At 41.1% G+C, this 22496-nt stretch overlaps 3 protein-coding genes across 6 annotated transcripts; 1 reads left to right on the top strand and 2 right to left on the bottom strand.

Moving 5' to 3' along the window:
* Nucleotides 1-331: 331 nt before the first annotated feature.
* msh4 (mutS homolog 4) lies at nt 332-8420 on the bottom strand. Of its 3 annotated transcripts, none has more exons than XM_052087021.1 (20): nt 7901-8417; nt 7445-7591; nt 7205-7368; nt 7014-7124; nt 6817-6932; nt 6550-6723; nt 6269-6441; nt 6110-6177; nt 5155-5229; nt 5006-5070; nt 4756-4925; nt 4142-4278; nt 3761-3864; nt 3373-3497; nt 1966-2166; nt 1757-1875; nt 1557-1685; nt 1251-1425; nt 1082-1170; nt 332-914 (listed from the first exon to the last, which is right to left on the bottom strand). In XM_052087021.1, exons 1-20 carry the CDS (start codon nt 8106-8108, stop codon nt 726-728), a joined length of 2739 nt encoding a protein of 912 aa, XP_051942981.1. In that variant the 5' UTR covers nt 8109-8417; the 3' UTR covers nt 332-725. The 3 variants fall into 3 exon arrangements, 2 of the variants coding, with proteins under 2 accessions (XP_051942981.1, XP_051942982.1); XR_007966887.1 differs by having other exon boundaries at nt 775-914; nt 1342-1425; nt 7901-8419; XM_052087022.1 differs by lacking the exon at nt 1082-1170 and having other exon boundaries at nt 1342-1425; nt 7901-8420.
* A 26-nt stretch (nt 8421-8446) lies between these two features.
* vcpkmt (valosin containing protein lysine (K) methyltransferase) lies at nt 8447-11608 on the top strand. Of its 2 annotated transcripts, none has more exons than XM_052087024.1 (5): nt 8447-8735; nt 8951-9064; nt 9163-9235; nt 9345-9464; nt 11194-11608. In XM_052087024.1, exons 1-5 carry the CDS (start codon nt 8479-8481, stop codon nt 11203-11205), a joined length of 576 nt encoding a protein of 191 aa, XP_051942984.1. In that variant the 5' UTR covers nt 8447-8478; the 3' UTR covers nt 11206-11608. The 2 variants fall into 2 exon arrangements, with proteins under 2 accessions (XP_051942984.1, XP_051942983.1); XM_052087023.1 differs by lacking the exon at nt 11194-11608 and adding an exon at nt 9593-10617 and having other exon boundaries at nt 8448-8735.
* Nucleotides 11609-18296: 6688 nt separating this feature from the next.
* arf6b (ADP-ribosylation factor 6b) lies at nt 18297-20935 on the bottom strand. Its single transcript, XM_052086986.1, has 3 exons — nt 20540-20935; nt 20236-20323; nt 18297-20055 (listed from the first exon to the last, which is right to left on the bottom strand). The coding sequence occupies exon 3, from the start codon at nt 19718-19720 to the stop codon at nt 19193-19195; it is 528 nt and encodes a 175-aa protein (XP_051942946.1). The 5' UTR covers nt 19721-20055; nt 20236-20323; nt 20540-20935; the 3' UTR covers nt 18297-19192.
* Between the last annotated feature and the right edge of the window lie 1561 nt (nt 20936-22496).

The raw sequence follows: 22496 nt of genomic DNA, 5'->3' as shown, positions 1-22496 counted from the left end.
TGTAACGCTTCCTTCAGTTTTGATATACATTACTCACAAAAAGTTAGGGGTACAGTACTCTCCTTTTGGTGCAAATTTCAGAATAAACCTTACATGTACTATAACCTTTACATATGAACTTGTGTTGTTATATTACCGGATTTTATAATTGTTCTGTAAAGCACATTGTTTCAGTTTCAGCTGTTGTGAAAGTGCTACATAAATAATGATGTATTGTATTGAACCGTTACATGACACGACGTATGTTGGGGCCTGATCTGATATGATGGGACATGGGTAATGAAAAATAATAGCAATTCATTTTATTCATCAACTTTAGAGGGACTCAAGGACAAGTACCAGAATTTAATGAGATGATTGAAACATACAAATAAAGCGTGTATAAAATGATATAAACTGCAACAAAATATTGTATCCATGTACATGTGCCCTAAATAAAAATGGATGAAAATCACAAGAATACTTACATTCTATTTTCTTATGTGTTCGTTGTCTGGGTAACAAGGTGTCTGAATTTAAAATGTATAGTTTTCCTGAATGTTGTGAATGCTCTATTTTAGTGGTAAATGTTTCAATTTCTCTCCACCAGATTTTTATTGTACATTTGTGGCAAATAAAAGTCAAGGAAGTGCATCCTTGTCTAAATAAACTTAAGACACCAGCCTTTTACTTTCTTACTTAATGCTTATCCGGACAGTCATTCCTCCTAAGATTTGATTCCTCTTTTAGGTGTCAGAGGATGCTGGCAGCCCAATAGCCTCCAGCTCTGCCTCATACTGCTTCCTTAGGCCCTTGAGATACATGCGTAGGCTATCTGGGTCCAGTCTGGAGTTTCTGGCAGTCTGCAGGAGGCGGGTGGCCAAGCGGTGTAAAGCGCGCTGCCTCTCTGTTTCTGGATCACTCTTACGCTTGGCCTTGGGATGAATGTCCAAAACACATTTTACTTGGACAGAAACATTTGAAGGGAATTTGTGATGCTCTTTGAACACCAGGGGAGCATATTGCATGATTTACTTTTTGCACGCATTACTGGACATACAGGACTAAAATATACTTTCCAGGACAAGTGAATGAAGCCTACCAAAAGCTGCTTGCTGACTTTGGAGGCAATTGTCTTTGCTTCCTGGATTATGCTCGAAGGAAGCGAGGTCATTTCTGCCGCTTTGAGGCCTAACAGAGCAATAGTACGATTTGTTTGCGCCCTTCTGAAAAATACTTTATCACAGTGATTCACAAAACTGTTTGTTTACCGTAATGTCTTTCTTCAGAGAATCCTTGACTCAGTAAGTGTGTGTACACTATGCTCTCAGTGCCAGTGTCACGAGTGCGTGTGTGCTGAACCTGCATGTGCTGGTTGTCCACATTGGGATACAGGGATTCGAGTTGGCACAGCTCAAGGTAGTGTGTGGCAAACAGGGTGAAGGCCTACAAACATAAAAAACACCATAATACTAAAATATTTTTCTTTGTAAGCAAGTATACTGTATGTGTATAATATATACTGTAGTAGGCTCATTCAACTTATTACTGAACAAAGAAATGTCAGCGCGCTTTACCTTGAGGCTGAGGAGAAACTCACAAACTGAGTGACATATTCCAATGCCTTCTTCAGCACTGGTGCCACGGCCCAGCTCATCAATGATGATGAGGGAGCGTTCACTGACATTGTGGATTATGTATGACACCTTAAGAGGAGAAGACGTTGATTGATCAAGCAGCGGTTTCTTTTTCACAAAATCAAAAGAATGTTGAGTACCTCCTTCATTTCCAACATGAATGTGGAAGAGTTAGTTTCGAAATCGTCATCAACACCAATTCTGGTGAAAATCTGATCTGCCACACGGAAAGAAGCATACTCAGCAGGGACAAAAGAACCTGAAAAAACAAGCAAAAAAAAAAGTAGTGTCACTCAAACCTGAAATCACAGCAGCGTGTTGCTTCAAATATTGTAACGTAATTACTGACCTATTTGAGCCATGATCTGACACAGTGCCACCTGTTTGAGATATGTGGATTTCCCGCTCATATTGGGCCCTGTGATGATAACAAAGTTGCTCCCCTCGGAGACATAACAGTTGTTGGAGACAAGCTGCTGTCCGGGCATTCGCTCCAAGATGGGATGACGACCCTGTTTGATGGCTAATGTGTCTGTGAACTCTGGTCGCACTTTCAGATGACAAAACAATATATAAACACACACACACACACACACACACACACACACACACACACACACAAACACACAAAATCATGTATCAAATAGCCACAAGGGGGCACTTGAGACCAGTTGGCTTCCATCTTGAGGGGCTGTTAGAAACTCAGTCTTTTTGAATTGTCAAGATACAATGCAATTTGAATGGCCCGAAGGTTTTACAACTTGGAGTTCAAACCAAATATGGCCCAAATATTTGTGGGTCAGATCATTGCTCTCGAATTTATCTGAAAAACAAGACATAAGAATTTAACATTTCCCAATGTCACTTGCTCTGAATCCAAAAGAAGTCCAGAAAACGGATGTTGATCCATTTTGAGGAACTCCAATTTTTGCTGTGCTTTCTTCTCTCGACATGCCTCGCTCTCATTCGTCCACCAAGTGACTTTAGCCTTCCACTTTAGGGTGCACCCGCTTTTTATTTAGGCATATTAATTAAGGTTTAGTTTTATGTTTGCCAATTGGTGGTTGGCTCACCAATGGTTGCGAAAGCGCTCAATTAGAAAAGATTAAATTAATTATAAATACACCCAATGATTACATTTCAATTTGTCTTGGCTCACAATTAAAATGCACTTATTTTGCAGCCATAATGATGACACAATGATTATTATTTTTTTAATAAATATATTGCAGTTAAGAGTTAAAAATTGCCACACATTAAATTGATTTGATCTGAGCAGTCTCCTTATATCAGTTCCAAACGGCAGCTATTTTTTATTTAAGTTGCATTAATCTTTGTTTAACTTATTTGAATGCAATCTGAGAAATCAGTCGCTGAATTAAAATGACATTGCCTCTACAGTTTATAAAGAACTCTAATAGAAGCAATAACATCCTGGAATGGAGTCATTCAATTTCAGATATTTGTTGGAGGAAATTGATTTTGAAATACAAACAACAACAAATCTATGGACAAAGTAATCTGAGCACATGTTGGGAGGGGAAAAATCGAGCTGTAAATCAGCATGTGTCTGTGGACACTCAGACAACAGAGTGTCTGAACTCGCCACCTTCGGGACTGACTCGGTGAACCTCGGCCCACGAAAAAAGGGCAGAGGTCCGTCGAAGCGCCAGCTCATTGACATTTGCTAGGCACTGTAAATCAAACGTATACAGTGTGACAGTTGGACAAGACATGAGCAGTGCATCACGCTCACCATAGTCAGAGAGGGTGCAGGCATTTGCCAGGGACAGCAGCATATCCAGCATCGACACAGCATCCGACAGTTTATAGAGGCAATGGATGTGCTCACGGATAGTGCCGAGCAGTTGACATACCACCCTTGGAAAGAGACAAGTTCAGAACTGCCAATCAGTGGCTACCAACACAATATCTTTGACTGGCTAAATCAGTAAATATGTATGGGTTTTTTTTTTTTGGATGACCTGCGTGAGTCACAACCCCCCCCCCCCCCCCCCCCCCGCAAAACACAGAGGCCGCAAACGGATGGAGGGGGTTTTACTGTAACTGTGTGCACCCAATATAACAGTGTGCACACAATATAAATGTGTTTGTTCTGAGTATGAGTATGTTGCTCTACTCACACATAGGACATGTGAACAATCTCTCTCAGGGCCTCATCACAGCGGTCGTTCAACTTCACCAGATCGGCAGTGGTAAAGCTATAGTTGTCCTTGTGTTTGACCACCTGATAGGACAGATGCAGGATGCCAACAATTATGCTCAGACAATAAATATTTACGTTGCCTTATTTATGTTGGTTAATTCATGAATTTGTGAAAGGCAACAAAAATTATCATGGACATCAGGACAAACTAAAGCAAAATTAAGCAAATGACAATTACTCAGGATACTAACGGAGTAGTATAACGCCATGCAGATTATTTAATTTATTTACTAAGAAAATATTTTTACTTCAGTAAAGATAAAATTGGAACTTATATTGTCATTCTCACTGATGATACCTTCATGAACTCCGGAGGTAGTTTGCCCTCAGGCAAGAATCTTCCTTCCAGCTTCATCTGGATGAAGAAACCTCGAGCAGTGCTGAAGCTTGTGCGCATGGGAAAGCCATAGTTCTCCGCCATCTGGTTTACTAGTCCTGAGAAACAATTGCTACGCTATCAACACTTCCAAGACCATCCATGAAAAATAAGCCAGTTTTTTCCAAACTTACTTTTGTTATTTATGTGTATTTCGCACGAAAGTAAATAAGACAGTTACAAAAGACTAAGAAGTTGGGTCAGTCCACTGTTTGTACCATTCTGAAATAGATGTATTTTCCTTTTCTTAATGTATTTGCAAAAGTTGAGGACATGCAATATTTTGCACCATTCTAAAAGATCTGGCATTATAATCTGCATTTTAAAATGCCTTTATTGAGAAAGAGATCCTCATTTTGACTTGGAACAAATTTTGCCCACAGAATGAATAATTCTGGGCCCAACTGTTTGTTTTGAGGTTTTCACCTTTTACTTAAGATACACTTTTTTTCATGTGAATTATCAGATTTCAAATGAACATCCTTAGAAAGAAATAATGCATGCCTCTTATCAAATAATAATAAAGAGGTCTCCACCTGCAATGTCATCCACTATTTCGGTATAAGCTCGTCGGGCAATGTCCAGGAACTCGTTGATGTTGGGCCGCACGGCATAGCACTTCTGTGTGCGCATGTTGAGGTTCCCCTTCAGGTAGGTGGTGTCGTCATTAATGACAGTTAGGATCTGCTTCAAGATCATGTCAAACCTGAAGGTGTACACAAAACACTGTATAAGTAGAAGTACACACACACACACACACACACACAAATAACAGCACATGCAGACCTGCTGTCCTCAAGTGAAGTGCTGTATGCTTTAAGAAGAGCTGTGTTGCAGTTCTTTAACACCACCTGCATATAAAATTATCTGGTTAAAAAAGAAAAAATAAACCTAACTTTGGAGCTCTTAACTTGTGTATATCATCGGACACTAACCCTCAACTGTGGCACCAAATCCAAAGTGTGTTTCAGCTGAATGGCATGTGTAATCTTCGCTTCCGCAACCTGAAACTACAAAAATAATATAAAACAATCGATTACTACTATACATGGGCCTGTGCTCACTGAAATTATTGACACATTAAATAAGAGCATAGAAGACTATTTGGAACCTGTATGTTTACAATTAACATCACATTCATAATGAGAATGGTCTGGCAATAATGAAAAGGTTACAATTATTTCAAATTTGTATACATTGACTATGGTGAACGCCAAAATATTTTTTTAAAGATCTTATTCATTTTATTTTATCTTTTTACAATGAACAGTGGTGTCTTTATCAAAGGTCTTCTGTTATAATGCACAAACGACACCACAGTTCATATCCACTTTTCACACTTTGGTTTATACCTTGCTTCTGGGTGGGGAGTTCTGTCTCATCACTTTCATTACCATGACAAACAGGGGCTAGGCTAGGGCATAGGAGATACAAGCTATTACTCAGTGTTAGCAACTAAGCGACATTTCCGTCCCCTGTGGTGGCTATTTGGGGATTATTTGCGAATTGTGGAGACCCTGAGACTCCCTCCAAAGCAAGAAATGCTCACCTCTCCATGTCCAGAAGGCAAATGAATGGCACTTGCACAAAGCCATTGTATGCCACTATTTATACACCAATATTTGAACATTGCACAACCTACTCTATTCAATTATAATTACACAACGTTACACAAAGAATTTTATCTCGCGCAGGTAACTTTCACTCCCTCTCACAGAGAGGGGCAAAATGAACAAATACAGTTTCAATGGTGTCAATGTATGTTCTGGTCATTTCTGTGAGCTATTTTTGTTTCCTCTGCTTTGCATCTGAATGCTGTTAACTCACCGGATAATAATTTAGATACAGTTAATATGAGGACATAATAACTAATAAAAGTACTACACATACTGTCTCTTGTTTTGGGACCTGGACAAGAACAGAGAGCAGCTGGTCAATGTCAAGGAAGTGACCTATAGCTGAAGAAGAATAAGACAGGGTCAAAATGTTCAGGTAATTCTGCCAATACAATACTGTATTCAAGTTTGTTTCAAATTGTTTCTTTGGTACCATTCTTCAGTCCAAAGAAGAGCTCCTCATTCTGCAGCATTTCTTGTATCGTGTCCAAGCGAATGTTGATGGTATCCACATCTATCAGAGGCTCCAAAATATTGGAGCGTAACCTTCTGGCACCACCGGGTGTTTTTGTATAGTTAAGGACGCCTAGAAGGGTATGGTCGCTCCTGTGTACATGCACAGTAAACACTGTATACTGTGTACCCCCCCAAAAAAACTGACAATACATGCACGACATCGAAAATTATGTTTGGTCATCGTTGCTCTTACTGCACCTGTGGTCTCTGTTGTTGACAACAAGCTCCATATTAGTGGCAGACGCCGAGTCGATCATAGCCGTCTGTTCGCTTCCTTTAAAGCTCACTTTTAGCGACTTGGCAGCATACACTGAGTTCTGAATGAATTCTAAGTATTTCAGCAAAGCAGCTGCAGCTGCTAAGCAATAATATCTGCACAAATTGAGACAGTTGGTAATAAAATGGTTGTCACAGTTTAGGTCTATTTTTTATTTGTTTTGCACAGAATTGTACTCGGTGGCATACTTTGCTTGAACTTCCATCAGGACAGTGCTAAATTCTGGAGCACAGAGCTGCTGGATATATTCCAGGCCTTTCTTCTCATTAAAATATTTCCTTTGAATTGCAGTGAATGCAACACCCTGACACACAAAATAAAAATATTTGGACCAAATAGTACAATATTGACAGTTTTTATGCGACATATGTTCGTGCATTGGCACCTGGAAGTTCTCTGTGACAAGACTAAAGAGCTTTGTCCCTTTTCCCTTCTCGCAAGCAGTGTCTGGCATCAGTATTTCCATTGGAGACAAGATGTGGACCTTGGTTATGACCTTGAGACGTGTACCGGTTGGCATCTTTTTATTACAAAGACGGCAATTACTACAACAACTTTTGTGAGTGCCTAGATTACCTTGGCATATGTTCCAGTGTCCGCAAACTGAGAGAGTACAAGCTCTGGACATTTCAAGTTAAGACTGGCCATTCCAATCTCTCCCCTGGCCAACCCGCGCCCTTCAACCAAGGCTATAACCACAGTTGTACCAGAAGCCGTGGTAGAAGAGGGGCAACTTGTAACTGCAAAAAAAGAGAAATTAAAGCGAGAAAATACAACACAACCTCTAACTCAAAGTACTGCTTTGGGCCACGGTACCAGTATCAGTCACCGGTGTCCGTGCAAGGTGTGTGGCCCTCACAGAACCAGGGGTTTTCCTTCGGCTTGGCGTTCCTCCACGGTAGGAGCTGTCTGAGGTACATGCAAGGTGGGGTGGATTTGTCCTTCCTGTGTGGTGTGTCCTTTCTGACAAACCAAACCGGTAAGTAAAAGAAAAAACCGATGTATTGATTACTTGAGAAAGAAAAATCAACTGATTCATCAATTATTAAAATATCTTAGTTGCAACCCAGGCTGCAGACAAAATGACAACCAGAACCTCAGAACTGTGAGGCAGACTAACAATTCACCGTGGTGCCCCAATACAAAACCGGACAATACATCATTGTGGTCTTTTAGTCTGGCTCGGATTTTAGTAACTGTTACAACAAAGGTAACATTAGTCTACCTAACATGTTGTGCGACCTTGAACTAAAAACTTAACGCTACAGTTACCCGGGGCAGGGCGAGGAAGTGATGGACCACTGCTGGAGTGACTACTCCCTTCTTCCAGACTTTGACAGGACAAACCAGGGCAGGCGGATACCAGATTACAAGAAGTGGTTCTATTAACAAGGCTTCTTTCAGCTGGAGATACCTCACAAGTATGGCCACTTTCGCAAGTATCACTTGTGGCAATCTCTTCTGTGCTGCTACGAAACATTGCAAAAGCAATAAGTCCACACTATATGAAGTCTGTTTTCCAAGTCAGTGGTACCACTTAAGTCTTAAATTGGGTAAAAAGGTTAATATAACAACAAAGACGGCGGGGAGAAGCTGATGCTAGCTAAGAAGCAACCAACTTTCTGGCGCGACCGACGCACGCCTGCCCGCCCTCTCGCCTCTTCCACTCGTTTCACGCAAGGTTGGAAATATTATCGCTGACATGTTCTAAAGTTTTTATTGGCGGATTTAATACCAACCACCTGCCTGAACTCAGCATTCGTGCGCGACAACATACTTTAATAGTATGAAAGAAAATATTATTTTAATCTGAGCCGGTGAACTTCCGTTTCCGCTTGGGTTTATCCAACATGGCGCTGCAGGGAGAGGACAACAACTATTTTGTGAGACAAATCGAGAAAAACGACGGTTCTCTCTTGACAGTGTGCCAATGTTACATGGGGGACGTGGGCTGCGTGGTGTGGGATGCGGCCATCGTTCTCGCAAAATATTTAGAAACAAAACAATTTTACGATCCGTCCTCAGGAGTGAATTTATGGGCTGGCCAAAGAGTGGTGGAGCTCGGAGCTGGAACAGGGGTCGTTGGTTTGATGGCAGCAACATTGGGGTGAGTAGCATATATACATATGGAGTAAATGTGTTTTTCATATAAAAAATTCCCATTTATGTACACATCGGATGATTTTGCCCTATGATGCCCTATGAACTGTTGTCAACCAAAGACCTCCTGTAGTATCATGAACCGTGGATAGTGGCCGCTTCGGTATTGGCTTACCCAATTAATGTCTTTTAATTCCTGGTTCACTGTCTTGACTCCCGTAGGGCTAATGTTAATGTGACAGACTTAGAAGATTTGCAGACCCTCCTGAAAGTGAACATTCAAGGCAATCGGGCTCTCATCAGTGGTGGATCCATAACTAACAAGGTACTGAAATGGTTTGTACTATTTTTTTTTCATATTTACATGCTTGATTGTAGGTGATTGTCTGTGTTTCGGTACTTACATTTAAAGTATGAGGTGTTCTTTTGCGCAGGGGTGAAGATGTATCTGGTTTCCTTCCACATCCAAACTATGTCCTTATGGCGGATTGCATTTATTACAAACAGGTATTGTTACAGATAGAAGTCTAAATTTACATTTTGCATATTTTTATCATATCCACATGCAGCATTGCACTAAACGTCTTCTCAAATGCTTTCATTTATTCCCACCTAGTCAGTTACCCCGTTGGTGGAAACATTGAAGCTGCTCAGTGGACCAGAGACCTGCATCATTTGTTGCTATGAGCAACGCACTGAGGGCATCAACCCAAAAGTAGAAAAGCAGTTTTTTGAGGTAAGAGCCATGTCAGCCATGTCATGTAAGAGCCATGTCATGTAAATATAAATGCATGAATATGTAACAAATCCAGTATTGGGTCTTGGCACTCAATGGCTCATGTCCTTTATTATTTCATCCTTTAGTTGCTGCAACAAAGCTTCAACTGTGAAGAAATCCCTTTGAGCAAACACGATAGTGAGTTTAGCAGTCCAGACATTCACATCCTACATTTTAAGAAAAAAGTTTGAGTTTGTATGTAAATAGATTGTTTCTTTGGCCTAATACAACCTGGATTGATTGCCAGCCAAGCTCAGAGCTCACAAAGAAAAATAATTATATTACGGTATGTGTCTGAATGTGTTACTGCAGTGTTTGCTTGTCAATATTCATTGTTTGAAGGAATTTCACTCCCACTTGATGCTAATTTTTTATTACCGGGTGAATGAAATTCCCTATTAACTGCTCTCATTAGCACAGGCGATGTTTGTAAAATGGAATATGTCTTGTATTTAAATATACAATGTGTGGAAATGGTTTTCTAATGTTTTTTCTAATGAATTTTTATATCACCTCCAACTGAGGTGTAATGAAAAAGCTTAAGGCAAGCTCAGTGAACGCAGACTAACACTCGTGACACGCTTGATGCTCAAGCAAAACGGCGCTTTCAGCGTGCTTTCACAATGCAGCAATGTCCAAACACATATTAAGAATTTGTCTTCCATTATAATATTTTTAGAATTGTGAGATGCCCAAATCGAAATCACAATTAAATGTCGATTAGTTGACCAGCACAAGTTCACACTCACATTCAATTAAGATCTGTCACTTGGAAAAGTCATCAATAAATATAACAGTGTTTTTCAAATGTTGGAGGATAATGGAATATACGTACTCAAAGAAAACCCACGCAAACACGGAGATATATATGTATATAACTCCACAAAAGATGCCCAGAATCTCTGTGCTGCTGTAATAGCAAATAATGTACACAATAAGCACCTATTTTGGTGTCATGTTTCTATGTGACATTATTCCATGTGTGGACGCCATGAGTTTGTAGTGGAACTAAAGCATTGCCTACTTGTAACACTAGGGGGCAATAGTTGCCATTTAAAAAGAAGTGTGGCTCCGTTTTGAATCTTAAATAAAGCTGCAGTTTCATGATGAAGCAGAGATTGTTGCTTGTTTTTTTCCCTTGATGTCATTTTAATCAGTCACATGACTGTCAATTCAACATCATGTCGAGGCTCCAGTCACGGACTAAAATGTGTCCTCCATACTGTCTTATTTATCTAAGCTTCAAGTCAGTGCTGCAAATGACAACTTTCGTGCCAATCACAGTTCTGCCAGTCTTTTTTTTCTCCATGCGAGGGGAATTCCAGCCCAAGTCCCAGATGGTACGCATGATTATGGCTCTTTTACAAGCATAAACCGTGAAGCATATCCGACTCGGCCACAGGCATGCGGGGGCACTTTCCAGTCTTTAAATGCACCTCACTGTTTACACTCATGAGCTCTGGTGCAACAATGGCCAAATAAAGCGATTAATGCGAACATTGGGCTATCACTGTGTTGTACCGGTGTGAACCTGAGTTTTAGATGAAATAAACAGTGGGGCAATAATCACAATATCTCAACGTGAACATCACCCTTACATGAAGTATGCGCACCAGGAAAATTCTGTCCTTGGATATATATCACAGTTTACAATCCATCCTTTTTCTATCGCGTTTTTCCTCATTAGAGTCTTGGATGAGTTGTTTCCAACCCTTGGGGACTTGGGCAGGAAACGGGCTGTACCCTGGCATGGTTGCCAGCCAATTACGTGCCACAAAGAGAAACAATCATTGACACCCAGTCAGTTTAGTCTTCACTTGGAATTTGGGAGGAAGTGGAAGTACCTGGAGAAAACCCACACACACTGCTCACCTGTTTTATGAAGCTGTGCCATGATTGGTTGTTACCTAAAGCCCTTAGCAAATGCGATGTCGTTGCAGTCCACAGCAAGTGCCAAAATGTGCGCCCCCCCCCTGTGATTGACAGGAACATGGGGGAATTTTACTGCTTAACTCGTACCCCACAAACACAATACCAATAAGAATGCTTTCATTTGAATAGTTGGCATGCATAAAATTTATTATTGTAAAGAAAATTTGGGGGTTGATTTGGGGCAAGCGGGATCATTTGGAGATTAAAGTGGAACGTTGCTTTTCAGTGCAGCATTCCCGCTGCCTCCCTACTGACTCTCTTATCAGTGAAATTATTTAGAAACTAAAATCTCCCTCGTGTCCTCGCCTTCATAAATATTTCCCAAAATAATTCCAACAGTGTTGCGATAGTCTTGGCTAATTTGATGAACACTGCTGGGGAACACAGTTAAATGAGGGGGTCTTACTATGAAGCGATGATGTGTGTTGTCAGTAAACATTGTTGGACATGTGTTGTACATGTTGCCTGGAGGCAGAATGGCAGCGGTTTCTGCCCACAGATGGTGCTCTTTGTGGAAAATTTGACAATTTAATCGAATAAAATGTCAGTTAACAGCCCAGTAAGCGTCGACTAAGTACGCGTCGGGTGTGCACATTCATCAATGAAATAATTGAGTTTTCCTTGATTCAGGATATCTTCTTATCACGGTCTATGGTAGTTCTTTAGATTTCAAACCACAGTCTATTTAAACAGGTTTGAGTTCCAAATACCATCTATGCTACGCACACAACATTCATTCATTCATTCATTCATCTTCCGAGCCGCTTGATCCTCACTAGGGTCGCGGGGGGTGCTGGAGCCTATCCCAGCTGTCTTCGGGCAGTAGGCAGGGGACACCCTGAATCGGTTGCCAGCCAATCGCAGGGCACACAGAAACGAACAACCATTCACACTCACATTCACACCTAGGGACAATTTAGAGTGTTCAACCAGCACCCCCCGCGACCATAGTGAGGATCAAGCGGTACGGAAGATGAATGAATGAATCAATCAGCCTGCCACGCATGTTTTTGGAATGTGGGAGGAAACCGGAGCACCCGGAGAAAACCCACGCAGGCCCGGGGAGAACATGCAAACTCCACAGAGGGAGGCCGGAGCTGGAATCGAACCCGGTACCTCTGCACTGTGAAGCGCACACAACATCCTCTGTCTATTTTGCATAGAAAAACAAAATAAAACTGCTGGGCGAGGGAGTGCGTGCGACAGTGAGCAGCAGCACCACTCTGCTGCATCACAGTCAAGTGACAAACCGAAGCCTTTGTGTCATCATCATTAGCATCATGTTTCCTGGAGCCAAGCGATATTGTGCTCCCCATATGAAGAGTCATTCTCTCAATATTAAAAGTTTGGCTTCAAAATAGAAACCTAACCGGGACAGTTAAAGATAGAAAAAGCTGTGTAAGTGCATAGAACTACACCCTTATGGATCATCTCTTGCTCTTTCACGTGCCAAAGATGACTCAACTCAAATAAATGCTCTCATGAATGCCTCACGGACACGGTCAGAGCTCCACTGGAACTCATTTGATTAGTGCGCTCACCGATTACGTAATGAAATGTGTCATTGTTAATGGCTTTGAGTGGTGTATGGCGCTAGCAAGCCTGACGGACTGAATATAATGGTTCACCTGCCACACACACACAAACACACACACACACACGCACACACACACTGGGGACCCTAAGGATGGTTTGGATGCGGCAAAGACAGCCGTGTTGCAGTTTAGTGAGTACACACAAGCACACTATAACACGTGCTTGCACATACTGTATGCGCTCCTGTTTTAAGACCCTTCTGCATTATTTCTCAAAAATATTGGGGAAACAATGCTTATTTAATCAATTGGGACGAGGCCTCTTAGTTCCCTCTAAATGATATCAGAAAATATTTATCTTACAAAACATTTTGGACAATTATATGCCTCAAACGTTCAAGGTATAATTTGGGGGAATCCTTAAAAATCCTTTCAAAAAACATCCAACATGCATTTTCCATGAAAAAAAACGGGAAATGTGTGGAACACCCCGCACCCCACACACACATTTTTAAGAATATTTAAAAGCTAGTGAACAAAAATCCTTGAATACGCAAATCCGCGGGTGCTGAACTGCAAGTAGCTGAGTGATGAGACGGTTTAGGAAGCCAAAATGAGATTCCCCTTGCAGATGCCATTTGCACTTTGTGCTGTGTGTGTAACCTCTCGGTCGAATACATCGGACATACAAAAGATTGACTTTTTTTTTTTACTGAATGCTCTTTAAGTCCACTGAATTGACTGTACTGTGTGTGTGGCCTCTTTTTCACAGCAAGACTGATAATACTTGTCTGTGACGTCCTTGACTGTGTGTGTTTGTGTGTGTGTGTGTGTGTGTGTGTTTTACAACTGAATAAACACAATTCAGGGACTAACCAGTTAAACTATGTGGACAAATGTCATGTTTTTACATGAATAGAATCTGTGATGCTTAAGGATTGAATGTGGCTGCTTTTTAAAGAGAAGAAAAGTCTACAATTATAGACGTGTTATGATGACTATGATTACTGACCTGAAGCATGTAATTAACGCTCGTACAAACACTTCCAGCTATCCATTAGAATCCAAATTGGTTATGTCAAACAGAAATCCAACAAGGTATGATCATTTTCTACTCTGGTGAATTCGTAATACAAGATTACAAGTAACGTTCTGAAAGAGATATGAAAGGAATGCGTTTTGGTCCATTGCGCAAAGACCACCCTTTCACACTGGTTAAAAAGTAAAATAAATCTATGCTCAAGATGCACGTTGAGCAAATATTGAGAAAAAATTGGACTATGTTCATATTTTAACTGTGACATTGAGTATCGGGCACCTGAAACAACTTTCAGCTGCCAGAAGTTGTTACCGGTACTTACAGCTCCCATGAAAAGAAGATAAACGTTCAGGCTTGCTAACCAAACCAAAGAGCCATTTTTTCTGTCCTTGGGGATATAGGCTGTCTGAATAATCATTACCTTTGTAAACTGTAGTAGGGTGGGCGTTCTCTGCTGAAATCTTGACATAAATGCACCAGGATAATAACATGCTTTGGCTCTGTGCTTGAACATTACAAATCCTGCAGTTATACATCAAGTCAGAAATAACTTTAGGGGAGACCAGGTACAGTTATAACACAGGTCACTTACTCCAATCAGGAACAAGTTCGGAATCCCATGATCGACTCTGCATATGCTCACTTTTGCTCTATGTGAAAAATCTGTGTCTTGAAGCAGAGGTTGCAAAATGTGAAAGTGAAAAGTATGTTTTGAGGTAAGAAAATTATTCTCTTTGCGATAATTATTTTTGTACTGACATAGCCTGCTTTGTAGTTGAAATCATCAAATGTACAGTATATTATGTTGCTTAACTGTCTGCTTAGCTAGCTTTCAGATTGTTTGCGGTAATGTATTAGCAATTAGCTGTAAGCTAAGCAAGCTCACTGCTTAATGCACTTTGTTTTGGTCAGAAACCGAGATGCAGTGTTTTTAATGAGCTGCAGCTGTTTGATGCTTATGGGTTGTTTTTTTTGTTGAACGCCAGTCAGAAGACTGTTAAACTGGGTTAAAAGAGCCCCCCCACCCCCTTTCAAATTTCAATGCAATGAAAATAAGAGGAGTTTTTTTGAAAGGGGAAGCAAGATTGCCCAGGAGAAGGGATTAAGAGTGGGAGAAACTTTCAGCAGCTCTTCCTCTTTACTTTTAGCATTGAGGAACTCAGTGGAAACTTGTGGTCCGCTCTTTCATTTTGGTGGCACTGAGAGCACCAGCAGCAGACGTCCCATCAGGCCATTGTCATAGTAACTGAACCAATAAACAGGCATTGTGGTCAACCCAAAACAAAACTGGATTGGAAATTTAACTAGAGCAGTTAAATTGGGTGGAATGGAAGAGGCATGAATTAGGAAAAAATAGATCACATTTGGAACAAAATGCCTCATTCTGTCTTGCCTGTCAATGACAAAAAGCATGAGACTTATTTCACGATGGCTAACCTTTCCTCTCAAGAAGTGGAAGGCATTCCTGTCACCCAGGGAATTGGAAAAAAATGCCGGGAAACTCATCTCTAGAGTTGTATAAAAGTTACTTGCAGTCTCTGTCCTCCCACTGAGGGTCCTGATTGTGTTGCCAATAAAGCAGCTGTTTACACAACACACTTTTCATTCAAAAATGGATTTAAAAAAATGTGGTTTGGGCTTTGGGTCATTTTTGAGCTCGAAACTGTTTTTAATCTAAAAACAGATTTAAAAAATAACTTGTTTGGGTTGTTTACATGACAAGGGACTTTTGTTGCAGCTTGAAAACACCTCAAAAAGGAAGTCCAAAAAGTGCACTTGTAAGTCTTAGTTCCGAAAACAGTTTATGAAAATGTATAAAATGCACGCGCATGGTCAGTGGAGGATAGACCAAAATATGATCAGTATACATGTACCACATGACTACAACTCTCACCCGCACGCAGGCACAGCTTTGAGCCACATCAATATGACATTTATGTGGTTTGTGTGTATGCACAAGTGGGCAATTTCAAGTTTTCACTGAACCCGACATGAATGGTTTTGTAATGTGGGAGGAAGCTACAGTACAGAGAAAACCGAAGCCAGTACAAAAAGAGAATGCAAACTTCAAACAGGAGGGCTCGATCCCAAATCTCAGCACTCTAAGGCACACTTGCCAATCATTCCTTCACCCTGTTGCCCACACTGAAATCAGTCCAAACAAAACAAGAACAACAGCCCAGGCTTCCATTGTAGCGTGGAGCGCAAAGACAAGCAATTGGTGTCCGAATAATTGTCCACTCACACAAAGTCATCTGGGATCGGCTCCAGCTCATACGCGACCAAAATGTGCTGCATCTTTGCGAAGCGCATTGAGTTGCCTTGTGTATGAAATATGCTATACGGTATAAAGGCTTAGGCTGCCTTGCCTCATGACGATAAGCAGGATAAAAATGGAGGGATGGATAATGCATATTTTGTTTGTCAATGCAAGCAACAGAGATCTTGCCGTTTACCTGCTAAGAAGAACAATTAAATACTCTTCCATTAGCTGGCAGAAGGTGGAATTAACCTGTGTATCCACTTGTTGCCATTCAGGCAACAGAATAATAGCTTTGTATTCAACGAAGCAAAATTTTGACATTTGTGAGGACACAGATGTGAATATGGTCTGTTTGCAGATTCAGCTGAATCTTTTTAAATAGCACTGACGAAAATCAACCAAGTATCTTTGATGTGATGTGTTAATATGATGCATTAGCACAAGACATAAGGAGGAGAAGGAAATGACTATTCAACAGCAGCAGCCTAAGCTGCAATAATTTAATGAGGTCAGCAGTGATGAGGGAAATGAAACCCCCAAAGAATGCTCACTTCTTGTAACTCCTGTTAGGCCGTTTTAACGCTGCATGAAACTGCAGATCACTGTCAGGCCTCAAAATAATATTCCCTCCTCATGCCTGGAAGAAATCAATCAAGTCATCCCTTGAAAGTGAATGCTTTGTGCAAATATTTTTAACCATTGGAGGCTGCTGACTAGTGACTTGTACAGCATTGTCAGTTTTACAACAAGTTTTAGCATTTTAAGACTTGAAGCCAAAATACTTCACATTTGGAGCAGGAATCACAGATTAACTTCAGACTCAATATTATATTGACAATGAACCAATCACATTCACGCTCACTGTTAAATGGGAGTCAGCATCAATGACATTTTAGTTAATAAAAATAAATAACTTATAAACTGAAAACAAAAATTTCCTGAATGAAATAAAAGCAAAACAAAAATGTTTTTATAAAACCTAAAGTTCACATTTACAAAATAAACAATAAATCAAAACAAAAATGTTTTTATAAAACCAAAACTAAAACTATAGTTTACATTCACAGAATGAACAATCACTCCCAGTGACCCATAGCTTGTGCTGTAAGATGTTGCAAACAAAAATGTCAGAAAATGCTGATGAAAACATCAGAATTTTATTTGGCGCTACAAGAGACACTTAAAAAATTGTCGCAGGTGCGTGCCAAGTCCACTCCCATTTTACAAACGTTTCAATGGGTGTGGTTAATTCTGAACACAGCCACACCCTCAGATGGGTGTGCACTCATGGAACCACATTATCTTGGCCGTTTTAAATATTTAATTTCTCATCAAATAAGTAGAACAAGTTAGTTACCTTTAATGGTTGACATTTTATTGTCCTCACCTCCCCCGCAAAGAAATGACACCTCAAGAGCGGTCTGTAGACTTTTTGAATCCACTATACTTTTGTTGCAATTCGCAAAGACTATGGGGTAAATCCATCCATCCATTTCCTGATCCGTTTGTCCTCACAAGGGTCGGGGGGGGGGGGGGGGGGGGCGCGTGCTGCAGTCTATCCCAGCTGTCATCGGCGGTCGGCGGTGGACACCATGAACTGGTTGCCAGTCAATCGCAGTGGGGTAAATCTATCTACCTAAATCAGTAATATATTAAACCTAACTCGTTCAACTTTGTACCATTGTTGTGCAGAAAGGCAAATGCTAACATAAAACTACGATGCTCCAGTGAACTGATTTTTATCCCATAGGTCTCAGCATAAACAATGCAGCATTACATTGTACAGTGACGCACACTCTCATGCAAACAATCAAAGACCAACAGTCTTAACTTCCTGTTTTGGACATTCTCTCACTGAGAGGCAAGGACATGGTGGGCAGAAACATTCAATTTGAGGTTTCTATGAAGTCTCACTGGTCTGGGAAGTTAATAGCTGCCGCCTGTGTAATGGCAGGCATCCGGTTTGTTCAATGCGGTCAAATCTGTTGTTTCGGTAAAAAGTAACATTACGAAGACATGGATTTGAAATCACTTTTTTTAATAAGACATTACAATGACAAGGTCTGTACATGGATCCCTCGCCCCACCCTGATCAAAACAGGAGCAGCAGCACACTTCTGACTGCATGACAGGTCCCTGGTGGGGGTTTGATGCAATTCATGCTACAGATAGAGGCCATTATATTAATTCCCAATACTGAGGCTAATCAATATCAGATTGAGGGAACTCTGAGCTGAAGGACATTCCCTTGGAGAGAGTGTGTGTTTCCTCCCCCAAAACTTGAAAAAAAACATCCCAACAAGCATGTTAAGAGTATTTGGAGGCCCATTTGTTGAATACTCAGCACATTTAGGTATCAAGACATGAGACATCAGTTAACTATATAGCCCACATGAGGGAATTGAGCGAGAGGGCTAATGAAATGAAGTATTTCTTCTCTCAAGTCAAGACAGATGGCAATGGGGATATACTCTCATTTGCGGTAACTGATACCTTTCAAACAGGTACTATTCACCATAGTACTGGGTCAAGGTCCATAAGCATTCAAGATCTCCTTTAACAGAAAACAAGCAAAAATAGAAAGAACCCCAGCCGAAGAATGCAGAAAAATTCAGCGTCATTGGAAAAATCATAGAAAACAGGAAAAACAACAGGCAAAGGTGGTGAACTGTTTGTGGCTTCCACAATCGAACCAATTTTTTGAATATTCAATAAGTCCTAAAATGTTGAGCTAGTTGTCTGCTACATGTGACAAGCATTTTAAACCAGCACTCCAATCTGCAGATAAATTAGTCATGGGGTAATTGCAGTATTAAAAAATAAATGAGGCTAATCAATTTGTACTTAACCATACTCATTGGAGAGGTTCTTTGCAACTTTATTATAGTTTTGACCTAAAACAGTCAGCACTCAATCATTAAGATTTGTAATTAGAGGTTAGCCATGTCAGGCCCTCATAGAGTCCATCACCCGTGGTCGCACATGAGGGTTGAACATACCAATTCCTATCTCGGATGCGTGTCAATCCGAGCTTCTCTTGAATTTCGTGTGGCTTCATGGCATCGGGAAGGTCTTGCTTATTGGCGAATATCAGGATGATGGCATCTCTCATCTCCCTGTCATTGATGATTCGGTGGAGTTCCTGCCGCGCCTCATCGATGCGATCCCTGTCTGCGCAATCCACAACAAAGATGAGGCCCTGGGTGCCCGTGTAGTAGTGTCGCCACAGGGGGCGAATCTTATCTTGGCCGCCGACATCCCACACGTTGAACTTGACATTTTTGTAGGTGACAGTCTCCACGTTGAAGCCCACTGTGGGGATCGTGGTGACGGACTGTCCCAGTTTCAGTTTGTAGAGAATTGTTGTCTTTCCGGCGGCGTCAAGTCCAAGCATTAATATTCTCATCTCCTTGTTGCCAAATATCTTCGAGAGCACTTTCCCCATTTTCAACTCTTCAGCATATATACCTTGCTGGTAATGACAAAATCAGGCAGGGGCACTCTGCTTATTAGAGAGGAGCTTCAGTTCAATTACAGGCTTTTTGGTGAAAGCATGACTCCCAATAGCAACGTTAGAAATACACTCTCATGGTGAGTCTAACTACAAAAGCTTGCTTGCTATGCTGTCTGGCGCATGGACTTGTACATTCAAAGGAGCACAGCGTGTCAGCGGGGCCTTTTCACACCATGCTTCGTTACTCGTTACAAACTTGGCAGCAGCTGTTGCACGATGGGCATTCTTGGGCACGAATCGGCCAAAGGGTGTTTTTCCGCAACAGCCTGTGGTGTACAAAAAGGAGATATTGTATCTCTAAACGCCGCAGTGAAGTCCCTCGGGCGACGTGTGACGCGCCCCTTGACCGGCTGCACCCCGGCTCTCCGTCAGCACTACCGGGTAAGAAAAGCAGCTTTCTGCGGCTAACGCAATATCAGCCAACGCTTTGCGTCAGTTAACTTCACCTTCCCGGTTACGAAGTTCCACGACAAGCAAGTCCTCGGCGACTCAGCAACACATGCACTCAACCAGGAAAGTCCACGTCTCGCCCCCCTGTAAGGAGATTAAATAGGAGTGTCAAGCAGGCATCCCAAATGTGCCTATGTCCGCTAATGACGGCTACCAAGCTAACTAGCCTAGCCGGCTAGCTCGCTAACAGTTAGCGTCAACGACGCAGCCTGATCCTGTTACAAAATAAGCGACACGATAGAACATTACTAACATCGACAGACTCGGGTTACATCTATGAACGGGAATACAACAGTTTACCTCAGTTCTGGCCCCGACTTTCGATTAATTCTCCCAGTAGCAGTCTTAAAGCCGATTCGGTCGCGGCGCTGATACACCGGAAAGGTGTGGAGCTGCCTTCGCTGCCACTTCCTGCCGTTCACTTCTTCATTCACTTCATTCTATGGTTGCTGGAGCCTTCGGAACGAAAAAAATGATACAGTCCACCTCTGCGAGACTTTTCCACAGCAAGACTTCTTTACATAAAAGACATCAAAGCAAACACGCAAACTTTCTTAAACCATTTAGTATTTCAACCTCGCTCCCAAGCAGTCAGCAGAAAGATCTGAGACATCAAAGGCTGTTGACAAACCAGTTAGTTTTCCCCCTTAATTTAACAGATGGTTCTGACTATTCTATAAAATACAAAACATTACAGAAAACTTAGATGTTACGGTTGTTTAATTGGGGTACTTCAACTAAAAGAGTAATATTACCACCTTGTGGTGTACAGACGCAGCTACACGAATTTGAACAGTGGAATGGTCTGCTACAGCAATAATTTCCCTGGGTGACTTTGACCTGAAATTGTTACAGTTTAATACCTAAAATACCGAGTCTGCAGAGAGAGCATCTATAGTCTTAGTTTGAGAGAGTTGCTAAACTGCATTTCAATGATGACTGTTGTTTGACAATGTTTTACAGTGACAATAAAGTATTTATATTTTAGCGTTCTTATTTGACCCATGGTGTGTAGCCTAAATGAATATATTTCATGGCCTCGTCCTTATGACTTCTTTATGGATTATCTTCCAGTTTGTGTGTAGTTTGTAGCCCACACGATGTATAACTTTCTCAAGCCTCATTACTCTCATGTGTTCATCAACCATCTCTCATCTTCAAGATCACATGTTCAATGTGCTGTGATCTCACACTGGCCACGAGACTCAGACTGTAAATAGCGATGACATTCCAGAAAAGCCCCAGGTCTCCATTGTGAAGTAAGATATGGTTATTATTTGTGTTTATTCTTGTCACTCACAGTTCTTTCATCGAAAGCAAACACTTTTGTGCAGATTTTATGCAAGCTGCTCATCCTCCACGATGAGATGTACGCACAGCTGACTTGGATGCATGACTAATATGGATCTGAGCGAACCTTATCTTCATGACAATATGTCATGCTCCCATGGACTTTTGTAGCACTTTGTCATAGTGGTGGCAAACAAAAATAATTTTGTAGACTCAGATCACGCAGGTGGTTTTTTTTCTCTGTCTCCTTTCTTCTTTCTACATACATTCTTGCTGCTGGAGGCTGTAAATTTCCCCAGTGTGGGACGAATAAAGGATATCTTATCTTATCTTATCTTATTATTCACATGAGGTTCTTGTGTCACAAGCTCCATAGAAAATACAGTCACAGTCACACAACAATCAAATACAACGAAACTTCTTAGAAATGTGACCTTTTCTCCAGAAAAAAAGTGAACTATAAGATTATGCAACTAAATTTGTTGTTGACCAGTTAGCATAGCAGCTAACACATGAAAACAACAACAAAAAATATGTACCGGTATTTAGATTTTTCAAGTGCCGGGTTGTACAAAACACAGCAACATTTTCTGTATCATATGAAAAAAATTAAATCACTCATAAAAAGTGTACTTTTGATGGCTGAGCTGGACAAATCAAATGATGTGGTGGTGTATCACTTTTTTTTCTCTTGAAAACACAAAAGATCAAATAAATGATTCTGGAACAAACCATACCAACAGTTTAAGAAAAAAGAGTTTGCAATATACTGCAAAATTGGAATTTTCATTCAATGTATCTGTTATTTAATTGTGACCTCTCGAAATGACAGATAGTCATCCATCCATCCATTTTCTTATCCACTTTTCCTGCGGGGCGTACTGGAGCCTGTCCCCAGCCGTCTTCAGGCAGGAGGTGTGGTTCGGTCCAACTGGTTGCCAGCTAATCGCAGAGCAAACAGACGAAC

This window comes from Hippocampus zosterae, chromosome 14 (genome assembly GCF_025434085.1).
Source record: "Hippocampus zosterae strain Florida chromosome 14, ASM2543408v3, whole genome shotgun sequence".
Taxonomy (NCBI): domain Eukaryota; kingdom Metazoa; phylum Chordata; class Actinopteri; order Syngnathiformes; family Syngnathidae; genus Hippocampus; species Hippocampus zosterae.
The sequence above is the reverse complement of the archived record's forward strand: the minus strand, read 5'-3'. Positions and strand labels throughout refer to the sequence as shown.